At 47.4% G+C, this 13,323-nt stretch overlaps 1 protein-coding gene across 1 annotated transcript in view; it reads left to right on the top strand.

Moving 5' to 3' along the window:
• LOC125944714 (uncharacterized) overlaps window positions 1–9,894 on the top strand; it is a 134,666-nt gene extending 124,772 nt beyond the window's left edge. Inside the window, exon 2 of the mRNA XM_049665694.1 lies at window positions 9,736–9,894. Coding sequence (XP_049521651.1) covers window positions 9,736–9,741 — 6 coding nt within the window. The 3' untranslated portion in view covers window positions 9,742–9,894. The remainder of the gene's footprint in view (window positions 1–9,735) is intronic.
• The last annotated feature ends 3,429 nt before the right edge of the window (window positions 9,895–13,323 follow it).

Here is a 13,323-nt window from a genome sequence, read left to right as displayed (position 1 = left end):
TATTCATCGAATGACTTCTGGCTGCAGATGCACGCTCCAGGAATTCAGGGTGCAGTCTCTTTCACCATGGGCGAAGCAGCTGGTCATCAGAGAAAGCCTCGTGCTAATGGATTCATCGAGACGTGAGATTGAGGGACATTCCACTCGAGATCACAGTGCCTCAATAGCTTTTTTGGAATAGCTATATATGAATGGTAACGAGATCGAGAGCGGCACGCACGTGTTAACCTTGTAATGTCCAACGTATAACATACAGGGCGTTTTTTAGGGTGTACAGATTTTTTGTAAAACAGGTTATTAGCGTAGCGAGCACTGGCGTTATCACTGAGGGGTTCCTAGGCAAGGGGACATACATTGCTGCTAATAACGTGAGTTGCAGAAAAATAATTTAGGAGAATTAACTTTTTTAGTAGAGCCTTGTGGAAGTTGTATATGTGGCACATTTGGAAGCAGTCAGATTTTATTGTACCCTCATGTTTTTCAAACCTTGAACATTTTTCCTAATTCAAGGTATTCATCATCGAATTTCAACCCTCAATCCAAAGCAATATTAAAACAGCGCGTCGCTGCTACGTCAGACGAAAAAGCCTCTTGCAGGCTGGAATATCGCGGCAAATGCTCATACGGCATGTATGTTGTCGCTGAAGCTTGCCAGGAAAAATGTGCCGTATCAGTGCACGCCGCTATTGGCCACGACGTTCAATTTCAATCTTCGTTGAAACTTTTCGTGACGGAGCATTTCCATCTGGGCAATCCATCTGCCTCCTCGAAGAGGCAGGAGGTGTATCATGTGAGCTCCTCAACAACATTTTCAAATATGGTGAAGAGAATCGGGGAGACTATCGCCCCTTGCGGCGTCCTTTGTTCTCTTCAACATCGCGATGCTAGCACTGACCAAAGAGCTGCGGAAGATCCCAGACCTAGGTTACGCCTTATACGCAGACGACATCACCTCTGGGCCACCAAGGGCTCCCTCGCGCAAAAGGAGGCGATCCTTCAGGAGGCCGCGACGGCCGTGGAGAGATTTGCGGCAGCGAGCGGGATGCGTTGCGCGCCCGAGAAGTCCGAGGTGATCCGGGTGCATGGAGGAGGAATCTACAAGTCACCCGGCCCTATCGAACTCTATCTAGAGCACCACAAGATCACGGAAAGCAAAAAGACTAGGATTCTGGGTTTTTGAATCCAGAGAAACTTGAAAGCCACCCACACCATCCAAACCCTAAGGTCCACCACCAACCAGATCTCGCGTATTATCAAACGAATAACAAGAAGCCGCAAGGGCATGTGAGAAGAGGACACGCTCCACCTCGTCCAGGCTCTGGTGATCAGCAGAGTAACGTTTAGCATGCCGTATCACTACGACTCGCTAAACAAACGCTACCAAGAACAAGTCGATGCCATCATCAGAGGCGCGTACAAAACGGCCCTGGGTCTCCCTGTTACCACCTCAAACGAGAAGTTAGCGGCTCTCGGGATTCACAACACCTTCGCTGAGCTGTCGGACGCGGTTATGGCTACGCAAAAAGCCAGACTACAGAACACGGCGGCGGGCAGAGCCATCCTCCACCGGACCGGCACGGCAACGGAGCTTCGTGCCCTCGATGGGCAACGGTCACTCCCGCCCGAGGTCAGAAGCAAGATCACGGCGAACCCCATACCAAAGCACATGAGTCATGAACTCCACGAAGGACGACGCAAGGCGCGGGTCGACAGACAGCGCCGACAATTCATGGGTGACCCGTACGTAACGTACGTGGACGTGGCGGCGTACCCTGCAGGGGACCTCTTCGCAGTAGCTGCCGTGAAGGGGAGAGACACCTCCTTAACCCTCACGACCTCCGTCAGGGCAGAGACCGCAGCTGCGGCTGAGACCATAGCCGTGGCGCTAGTAATAAAGCAACATGACAGGGTGTGCAGGGAAGCTCATGTCGTTATCGACTCGCAACAGGCCTGCCGCAACTTTACCAACGGACGAACACCGGTGCTGGTGGCTCAGATTCTAGGCGCGAGGCTGCAAGAATCCCACCAAATCACGTGGACGCCGGGTCACGCGGGACTGGAGGGGAACGAAAGGGCGAACGCCTTAGCTCGAGCGCTAATTAACCGAGTGGGGCAAAACCAATCGTCTGATCAATCCCCACCCTTTACCTTTGTGCCCCTGCCATCAAATTACTGCGACCGACTCGAGATCCAGCGACTCAACCGCAGGATTTATCCTCCCCCTCACAAAAAGCTCAGCACTGAAGAGGCAATAGCCCTCAGACTTATCCAAACAAACACATTACCTAAACCTACACAGATACAGCAAAATATACCCACAAACATATCGCGGCATCTGCCCCTGGTGCGGCGACACACGCCCTACACTCTTTCACATCTCGTGGGAGTGCGGGGGCAAACCTGAACATTTAAAGACGCCTAACACGTCATTTGAGCGGTGGGAGGTACAGCTGACCGGCGATACCCTGGCGGGACAAGAAGCTCTCGTCCAGCAAGTACGTCGAGCAGCCATGGCCAGTGGAGTCCTGGAATGAGGACACCACCCACTCGTCCTCAAGATCAACTCGATGGTCTAAATAAATGTTTTTTTCTCTCTCTCTCTCTCTCAAATAAGGTGAAAGCCATTTGACTCGTGAATCCGGGACCTCGAAATGGTGCGACGTAATCCTAAAGCATGTCTTTCACCTTTACCGCTATATTGCCATTCACTTTTTACCATGCCTTATGGCATTTGACATCACAAAAAAGTAGTTCTACTACAGTTATAGTAGAACATGCTTATGGCTGCACATCGCCTTCTTCCTAAGCGGCAGCTTTCCAGTCTCTTGTAAGCTCGCTGTCTATTGCTGCTACGAGAAAGTTGCTGCTAGTGGATCCCCGACAGAAATGTGCCCACGATGAGTTTGCGTCTGCACCTGCGTGTTGAAACGACAAGCGTCTCAAAGTGCTAGCTTGTAAGTGCCAAGAACTGCATGGTAGGCATGGCGTCCTTTTTTCGTTTTATGCATGCGCCTGTGGCCTTAAATTTAAAGCCTACAAGTAAAGTGGAGTCTACAAACGTATGCATAAAATCACAAAACAACCTTACCAGTGCCAGCTATCGAGGTCCTTCATTACTTTATTTCTCGTCACGAAACTTTCTCGAGAGATTTATATAGGAGCAGAATGTGCATCAGAGGTACTATAGGGTAAGTAGAAGGGCATTGTGAAGTGGTAAGGTTTGATAGTGGACTTTCGTAACCGAGGTGTGTTGTCTCGGTTCCAGAGGGAAAACAAAGCCTAAAGTCGAATGAAAGGTAAAACAAATTTATAGGCATCGGCAAAAAAAAAAAAAAACATTAGCTCTTATGGGTAATTTGCTTAGACAATCTCAAAAACCAAGAGATAAGGACAGCACGGTGCGTTAAAATAATGAACTTTCACTCGATGCAATCCAGTTCTCCAGAAGTACCTATTCACTCAACACTAACCACGCAAAAAGTGTTATAAAATAATCCCCGAATCTCAGTTCATGATGGCAGTTGTTTGTGAGGACCTAAACCGGTTCGGTGACTTGGTCGACGAACTAGTAGAACTCAAGCCTCTGCGTCGTGTCACTAACAGCTTTCCTAAGATGCTCAGGAAATAACTAGCCACTGCGATTCTATCGACAATGGTTGCTGCCAGGAGTGCAAATCCCATCGCGGTAGTGTTCGGGCGGCTGAGTGAAGGCCTACTCGCACTTCTAGCACAGTCTTCTGCGCCTAAGCTGTATTGCCATCGAGGTGCCGTCAAAAGTCGTCACTCTCGGGAGACTCCGGGTCATCGGGGAAGCTTTCATGCGGTTGTGGGTGAAGGCGTTGTACGCTGCTGAGCACGCGGTTGCGGGATCGAATACCAGCCAAGGTAGGAGCCTTTCGATGCGGGCGAAATGCTGAAAACACTTGTGTACTTTGATTTAGGTGTACGTTAAAGAACCACGGGTGGTCCAAATTAATCCGGAGTCCCCCACTACGGCGTGCCTCATGATCAGAAGATGGTTTTGGCACGTCAAACCCCATAATTTATTTTAATTTTTTATTACACTATGCAAAATTTGAGTTATAAAAGAAAAAAAATGTAACGGAAAATTTTAGCACTGAATTCTGTGCTGATAGCGCCTATGCCGGGTGTCATGTGTCTGCGTTATCGGGCGCTTTGGCCCTGATGTGTGAAACGTTGTCTGTCCGTGACGTCACTTGTCGCATGAGTGTTTTTTATATAGATATGCTGCTTGCGGGAAATAAAGGGTTGTTGTTACCGTGCCCGGTATCGGGAGTCAGGCTCAGTTCCTTCCTGCCCGCAACCCGGCTGCGCTCGGCGTCCGGCAAAGGCCGCAACACCACATGGTATCAGAAGTGGGGTTTTCTGGCATTCGAGGGGCGTTGCCCTAACTTCGTCAACCGGCGCCATGCCAGAAGACAACGCAGTCAAGCCCTTTCACGACATGTTCGCGGTTCCCGCTACGCCAAGGTTTGACTTCGACCGGACGTCCGAATGGCCTTCTTGGATCCAACTCTTTGATGACTACCGTTTCGCCTCGGGCCTAAATGAGCGGAGCGAAGAAGCACAGGTCCGGACTCTACTTTATACGATGGGCAGGCAAGCAAAAGAAATCTTCTCGACTTTTGCATTACCCGAAGAAGAACAGAAGCACTACGAATTTGTCAGAAAGAAATTCGACAATCACTTCGTCACCGCAAGGAACCTTGTTTATGAGAGCGCATGCTTTCACCGTCGCGTTCAAGAACCTGGAGAGTCAGTCGACCCATTCCTTACCGCGTTGCACACGCTGGCGGACCGGTGCGACTACAAGGAAAAAGACCACATGATTCGCGACAGGTTAGTGGTCGGCCTGAGGGATGCTAAGCTTTCTGAGTCGCTTCAAATGGATGCCAATTTGACTCTCGCCAGTGCTTTGGCAAAATCGCGCTTAAAGGAGACCGTCCAACGACAGCAGCAGCAACTGCGAGAAACCGGCGACGAACCCTTAGCAGCGGCGACCAGCAACCTTGACACGATCAGCAAGCAAGGGCAGCCCGGAAAGAATTCTTCAGGACAGCATTCGGGCAGCTCGTCAAAGAACTCTTCACCTGGAATACAAGATCGGCACCCCAGAGCACAGTCCTACTGGCCAGGCACCCCCGGGTCATGCCCCAACTGCGGTCAAGGAGCGCACCCCATAGCCTCGTGTCCAGCAAAAGCTGCGAAATGCAACTACAGCGGTCTCACAGACGTCTAATGTTTGGTTGGTTTTCCTCTACGAGTGGCTTGTACCCAATATGAGGGATTGGCCAAGAATCAGGTGAGTTAGGAAAAAAATTTGTCGTCTAAAAAGAAACACTAATTAGAAATTTCGAATGAACAAAGAATGAAGTCAGACAAAAATTTACGTATTTAGCTAGGAAATCGTCCTCATTCAGTTATGAACCTTACAAAAGCTGCATCAACATCCGTAAAAACCCCTATAATAATGTCCTATAAAGGAGGCTGCCAGATGTATAATATCGGGAATGGAAAGATTCAATCTAGCAACTTGAAAATTTCCTTCTAAAATATGTTTTCTTAATCATCTGAAACGGTGGCATGACAAGAAGTGTTCTATCGTCTCATCGTCGCCACAATATGAGTACGAGGACGCCCGACGAGATCTATGCAGATAAGAGTTTAATGTAGCTACTCGATAGCGGAACTTCGTACATATGTCTTCAATTCTTCTATAGTACGCCAGAAGTTTCTGCTCCAAGGGAATAGGATGTGTCTCCATTTCTTTCTTCTCTCCTTCCTTCTTGGAACGTCAGCGTAGTCTCCTCTTACTGGCTTTTTTCGTTTAGTCTTTCTGTTGACACGTAAATCTCCTGCACATTCCCGGTGTCGTTATCGTTTTAGTCGTCTTCGCGCCGATCACGAGCAGACGCTGAATTCAGGCACACAATGCAGGCGTCAATCTGCCGCGCTGGCATGGCTGGGGCTACACAATCAGTGGAATCTTTCACAAGGAAATACGCGTTTCCGCCTATTTATTACACTTTCATGCACCTAAACATTTATCCTACAGGCTGAAAACTTTTTCTACAATGCTAGCCCGTGTTTACAGATTATTATTTAAATTTGGGCGCCTTAAGAAGAGTACGCCGGAATTGGAGACTATATGTCGGAAAAATAAACGGAACTCATACAGGTTCACTCCCAAAATATAGTTTTGGCTTAAGGCCCCCACTCACTCGGACCCAGCCTCATTAAAATTCTACTAAGCCTGTTTCCGCACGTACTCACAATCACAAAAATTCTAGTCGGCCGGGCTCAGTCAAACTCAGACTCACAAGAATTCTATTCAACTTGGCTCACTCGGGCTCACGGGTCGGTCGTAGTCTGAGCGGGCCTGAGTGGGACAACTAATGAGTGAATTTGCCGACCCACGCCTGAAGGTGACTAACAGTACAGTACCAGAATTACCGTGGTAATGCAGTGCCAGATTAGGAAAACTGCTCTTGTATGTGACGGGTAATATCAAGAGCCTGTTTAGAGCTTTCGGGTAGTGTCTGATACTTGCGAATATTTTCTCCCTAGCACGCATGAAACCTTTCTATCATTAAGCGCACTAATTTGTTTCATACAACATTTGACCTCGCTAGCACATGCACTTCATTGTTTAGGCCAAAACGATACTGCGCTAGTATTGCGTTGGAAACGGGCACCCAGAAAGAGGCGTTGGGCTCGCGGAGGGAACGGCGTCGCCATCTATCACGAAGACACCAAATCGCGCGAGATATTAGAAGCCCTCCGAGATTGGCATTCATAGGTAATCTCGGATGCTATGCAGTGTGTTGCCTCCGAGATTCTCAATGCCATACATGTCATTTCAAAGGAGGCGCACCAGAGTGAGGCTTCAGTTTGCAAACCTTTGCAATAGATGGCGACGCTAGGCCGCTTCCCGAATAATAAGGAATAAAACTGATTTCTTTTTGGAAATGAATGCGGAACCGCACATTGCTGTCATTACGCCGCTGTTAATTGGCGCCAGCAAAACAAGTGAAATGGAAAACGAGAGTTCAGAATGTATTATGTCATTACAGCAATATTATATTCTAAATCATAAGACGGTTTCACAAAACAGTTATTGACCTTCTCACGGGTCTTCATAACTGCGCGATAAAAGGGAAGTCGATTGAAACACACCCACATGCAGTGGCGCACCGACGGGGGGGGGGGGGGGGGGGGGGGATTCGGGGGTTGTAACCCCCCCCCCCCCTGAGGCCGACTTAACCCCCCCCCCCCTTTTGTTTAACCCCTTTTCTTTCCTTAGGCATTTGAGTACTGCAACTAAGATGTAAGACGCGCAATCGTCTGCACACTCGCAAAAAGCGCATTTTTTTGACAATTTGCTGTGAAGAAATCGAAATTAGTGCTGTTTAGATGGTATTGGCAAACTGTCAACCCCCCCTGGCAAAGATCCTGGGTGCGCTACTGCCCACATGTATATATATATATATATATATATATATATATATATATATATATATATATATGCTTTGGCGCTTGGTGAGGGTAAACGTTACCATCTTAAGCAAGCATGTCGGGCATATATGCGTGATCAGCAGATGTCTCTTGCGGAAGTTCGTGGTGGGGTATTTGTGTAAAATTTCCGCACGTTATAAATGCTGTCAGGCACAACACGCAGAACTCCCATTCTGTTTCGGGGTCCTAATTATAAAAAAATATGAACTGTATGCTCCTGTACATTATTTCCGTAAGTGATTCTGTGAGGGATTGGTGTGCGTATATCTGTTATATAATCGCAAATGACGAGGTTTTCTCCTTTTATATTAGAATACATTTCCCCGAGCTTAATTATTTCGCGCATGTAAGCATTACTGCTTTTTCACAGGAAGATGTCAGTCGAGCTCTAATTCTTACATCATTGTCCCAGGCTACGGTAAAACATACTTGAACAGGATATTCAAGGTTTTATTTTTCGTTTTGCACACACACACACACACACACACACACACACACACACACACACACACACACACATATATATATATATATATATATATATATATATATATATATATATATATATATATATATATATATGCCCGCGCCTACACGCAACATTGCCGCGCGACTGACCATTCGAGGCACTTTACGTCTATTCGCGGGCACCTTTCAGGCCAAGATAAACGCTTTTATGTAGCACGTGTTATGTAGCACAGAAAGCTGTATCGGGAGTTTTTCATGGTGGTCTACAATTTTCTCATTGACACTTTTAATCTAACTACAATAATTGAGCAGTTGATTAATAATTACGACTAATTATCTAATTAGCTGGAATGCAAAAAATAATTTGAGTACGAGTATCTCCAAGCGACAGCAAACATTACGTTGGTTCGGTCCAGTTACGTGGCATTTGCATATTTTTGAGGTTTATCCCAAGTTACGTGAAACACCCTGTATCTGCTTCAGGTAAACCACGTTGAAAGTAGCGCCCGTGTGTCTGAATTGGTCTGCATCTCCTCCGTAGACCGCGAGCTCTTGCAACAATTATGACTGCGACAGCAGTGACATGAACACTCCAGGCAAATTTTGCCGTCGGCGTCACCGTGATGTTCTTTATAAAGTTCCAAGGGCGATAACACCGTCACCACGCGCCGTATGCTATATGTGCGAGTGAAAGCTTGCGAGGGAGCCGACGATCGCGGCTCAATATCGCCCGCGCAAGGGAGGAAAGCGGGAACGAAGCGCGCCGTCTTCCGTAGCGCGCTAGGTTCGGGGGGATGGGAGGGAGGGGGGCAGCATTGTACTTCCGCAGCAACTGAGAATTGCGCGGCCGCAGGCGCCATATATTGAAAGCTATCGGCGTTGAGGGTAGAGTATAGGCACCCTGCAATGCAGTTTGGCTGTACATGTCGCGCCACCTAGCAGCGGCGGTGAGCACCCGCGAGTAGGCCCTTACTGCCATTTCACCTTGGTCCGTATGGCGCTCAGGCGCGCCTGAAAGCTTCCTTTTCAGAGTTTTCAATGGATTCACCGCGACCACTCGGCAGCTACTCCGTGAGAAGTGTGAACAAAAATAACATGCGCATATACTGCTGCTTTAGGTATTTTCACAACCGCGAAGGGGATGTCAGCATCAAATTGTGCCGCTTCCCTTCAAGGCTGTGGGGAGAAACCCGGTGACTGAAGGTGGATCGTCGTGGTTGGGGCCGTCAAGTAAGAGTCGCTCTTGCGAATTTCTGTTGAACTATGACGCAAACGCAAAATTAAAAAATTAAAAAAAACACAAGGCAGCATCCATGAAAACGCACAATAAAGCGACAACTGCATAAACACGCGTGATCTGATTCCCGCTGTTGTAAATTCGTTTGGATAATTGTTGAGCTATTCGCGCTCCAAAACAAATGCGCAGTGGTTGTTATGTGTCAAATCTAGCTTCGTAAGCGCTCCGCGTTGGACCTTTGTACGCACTGTAGTTTTTGTTGTGCATTAATAAGCCAATGTGCAGCTCCTTTCTGCGCCTGAATCAAGACGCGACTGCTGAAACCAGGCTCATTCATGCCGACGTTTTCTCGCGTTTAGAACAACAGAACTAAGGCTGGAGTGCACCGCAGCACACATCGAGTATTCGCAAAATAGCACTTCTCTCGCGCACGCTAGCACACATTTGTTCAGGTGTTGCTTAGTGTCAGCTGATTGCTCTCTGTTATGTTTCAGCGATGATGACCTCTCACACTGGAGCCCGAATGACAACACCAGATTATGCTCGAGGCACTTTGTCAACGGAGAATAAAGCGCCATAAAGAATAATTCAAGTTACCTTCCAACTCGCCAAAACCTCGACAAATGGGATAAGCAAGGCACGCTCGAAGTATACTGAAGATACAAATGAAAGTTGAAAAACGTCTACGGCCGTATTTGCCCCCTTAAGCGGAATAAATTATTTATTTGTTCACTTACTTTGAGTTCGACGTCGTAAACGTGCTTTATTTGTCGTGACAAGAACTTTGCTGCGATGCCCGTCCTGTTTACTCTTTTGACACGATATACATGGTTGTTGTCGTAAATTTGACGTCCTTTCTCGAGTGTCGGTGGTCGAAAATGGGCCTCAATGTTTTCAATTGCCTTAAAAACCACAGTTTAGAACGCCCAACTTGTTTCAAATGAGCGCCGCAGAAGCATGCCTTCGTAGAAGTGGCCGCCTCGGTGTTTCGCGGAACTGACACGGCGGCGCTGACGGCTGAGCCGATCGCTGCGCCGCCTGACCATTGAAGGGAGCCTATAGGCGCTTCGGCAGCTCATACCTTTGTGCGTGCTGCGTTCTCGCCGCTCAGTTTGCGTTGAAGCGATAGAAAGCACGAAGTTAACTACGCTCGCTGCTGCAGCCGCGCTTCCTCACGCCAGCGTTTTGAAAGCGAGTGTCCGCGCTCATCAAATGTGATGTGTTCACGTTTGCCTGTGCGCGCTGACACCATGCTCGTTAATTTTGTTATTAAACGAATGTTTGCAAGCTTATACGGCGTCAAAAGTACTTACTAAGCTTACTTTCTATAGCTGTCTATAATTTGCTATCGCAATTAATGCTTAGCTTTTCAGGTAAGACTGCTACTTTTTAATAAATAACTCGTTCGAACACAAAACCCGTAACACTTTGTTTCCTAGGTCACATATTCTACCAGATGTACAAAACAGGATATAAAGCACGTCTGTGTCTTTTGAGGTTACGCAATTGGGAACCTAATAATGAGCCATCAAGGCGTTCTTCGTGAAAATGATCAAGAATGTTAGGCGCTTTACCCTATGTGCATGGGTCATTCGTCTTTCATTTGCTGGGTTACATCGGCCTTATCATGATCGGCCGTCAGCAGCTAGTGTCCTTATCCGACACAGCGTAGTGTTATCGCTTCTCCATACATTTTCTGGCTCTCTTGTGTTGCTTTCGTCATTAGTTTCCTCGCTTTCACCAGGCTTCCAATAATGCTCTTCGGCGCGTGCGTGGGTAACTCTAAAATAGACGAGCTGTTTTTCTGTCTTTTTTTTTTTTACTTGCTCTAGATTTATTAAGGGGTCATCGAGGAGCGAGTCACGTTTCAGCGAATTCAGAATGCTTGCGCACCTAGTAGTACAGCGCATGCACGGCTTTAAATTCTGCATACTGATGTGCGGCAAAGCTATGCCTTCTTGTGCAACCGCTATATCGCCTTACTCAGTGTGCCTGGCACGACGCTGCATGTCAGTATATTGCATGTGGCTACCGGCTATGCACTTAGTCTACCGTTGTTATGGCAACACTTTGGTAATTCGAATAAACGTTGGAAGTTCCCAGCTTGTAAAGTTTGTGCACAACTGCAGGGAGATTAGGAAGAGTCTATATAATACAGTTTACAACAGAGCTGATCTCGTTAGAGAGGACTCCAGACGACAAAAAAAAAAAACAATGTGGTCGTTTTGTGCAAGTATGGAATGCTTCGCGCACTTATGCGTCGGACCGGAATGAGCAATCCAACATACATCATGTCGCATTATAGGGAATTCCACGAAAGTCAATAAAAATAATCTGTGGTATCTTTTAACAAAGGGAACGCGGATATGAAAAGTGCCTTTCCTTGCAGCGGTGAGCGAACCCTATAGCATCGCCTGTATTTCTGCACCAACGCGATGACCATACTATGGAGAACGCTTGCGTCGTGAACCCGTATACTACAGTTTCGATAAGTTTAACTTAGACTATTCTCTAGCACTGTGCGAGCGATGGTTTTTTTGGCTTGCGCCGATGCTAAAGGCTCCTTTCAGGCATACTGTACCGAGGAGGCTATAATCAGACAATCTGTTATTACTGAAGCTGATCATTTTTTTTTCTCTCTCTCTTTTTAATGGCGCGTGTTGAACGTTGCAGATTATTCAGGGTGTCCCAACTACCATGCACCAATATGCCACGTAGCTGCACAAAACCAAGGCAATGTTGTTTGCCGACGCTTGGAGATACTCGGATTATTTTTTGCATTCCGCCTAATTACATAATTAGCCTTCTCAGATTTTATAATTAGATGAAAAGTGTCAATGAGTAAATTGGAGAGCGGCATGAAAAAATGCCGGCTCTCTCGTAATCGAGAGTAGATGAAAGCATGAAATGGCTACAATATGGCGTATTTTGGTGCCTGTGGTGGCCACCGCCTTCAACCGCTTTTCTTCTTCCAACAGTGCAGCGCGCTCAGCGTCTGTCCTCACTTTTTCTTCTTGTCGCGGACCGCTCACGACTCGCGGACCGCTGGCGTTCAAAAGAGCCCCTGTCTCAGCGCCCTGTCTCAGCGCCCTGTCTCGTGTCTCAGCGCCAAAAGATATATATGGTGCCCTCTATATGCCCTCTATACATCATCCGTTTGAGTGCCCGGATGCTCTCATTCGAGTAGCCGGATATTCTCGTGCGAGTGCCCGGATAACGGCTCTGGCTTTAGGCTCAAGGCAACTTGAAGGTCGCCGACAACGGGAGCTAAAAGGATTTCACGCTTAAAACTCCCGATACAGCTTTCTGTTGCTCAATACATGATACATAGAGGTGTTTTTCCGAGCGTGAATGAGGTCCGTAAATACACGCAAATTGCCTCGAGCGGCCAGTCGCGCGGCTAGCATGGGTGTATTGGCGAGCTTTGATTGATTGGCCTATTCGGCTAGAGAATAGCCACGCCTCGGCACCCACGGTCATTAAAGCCCCGCGAGGTCCGAAAACAAAAGCTTCAATTTTAATGGGAAGAAAAAGAAAGTATAAGGAATATTACTACTCACCACGCTGTAACTCTCTAGCTACATCTTTCGACACATGAACGGTCGAGCAGGCTACGTGACCATTTGTTCCCCCTCTTTCAAAGGGAATGTCAATGAACATCACCATTATCATCATGATCATCAACAGAAAACGTTTCGTTAAGAAGTAAAGCCGGAATTTTGTGGTGATTTGGCATAGGCGTTTCTGTAGTGATGGTGCTGTACGCTAAGGACAGCCCCACTTTCATGGCCACCGTCATTCGTGCGAAGTTCCGTAGCCGACACAGTCGCTCCGTAACAACACATTCATGCCCAAATTTCCCGCCCAGGCAGCCTGATGTTCCATTCTGTACCATGAACGTAGTTGCAAAGATTCTCCCCTGAATGATGCAATCGTGCCGCAATCGGTTACTTTAAGCACGCTATGCTTGACTGTTTTTATATTGGGAAGAACGGCCTCCAAGACGGTTATAGAACAGTGAATAAAGTGACGGTGATTTTTGTTAGGTTTCTGACGTTCTCCGGCACGTAACAATCATTGAT

The sequence above is a fragment of the Dermacentor silvarum genome, chromosome 4 (assembly GCF_013339745.2).
Source record: "Dermacentor silvarum isolate Dsil-2018 chromosome 4, BIME_Dsil_1.4, whole genome shotgun sequence".
In the NCBI taxonomy this organism is placed as follows: domain Eukaryota; kingdom Metazoa; phylum Arthropoda; class Arachnida; order Ixodida; family Ixodidae; genus Dermacentor; species Dermacentor silvarum.
The sequence above is the reverse complement of the archived record's forward strand: the minus strand, read 5'-3'. Positions and strand labels throughout refer to the sequence as shown.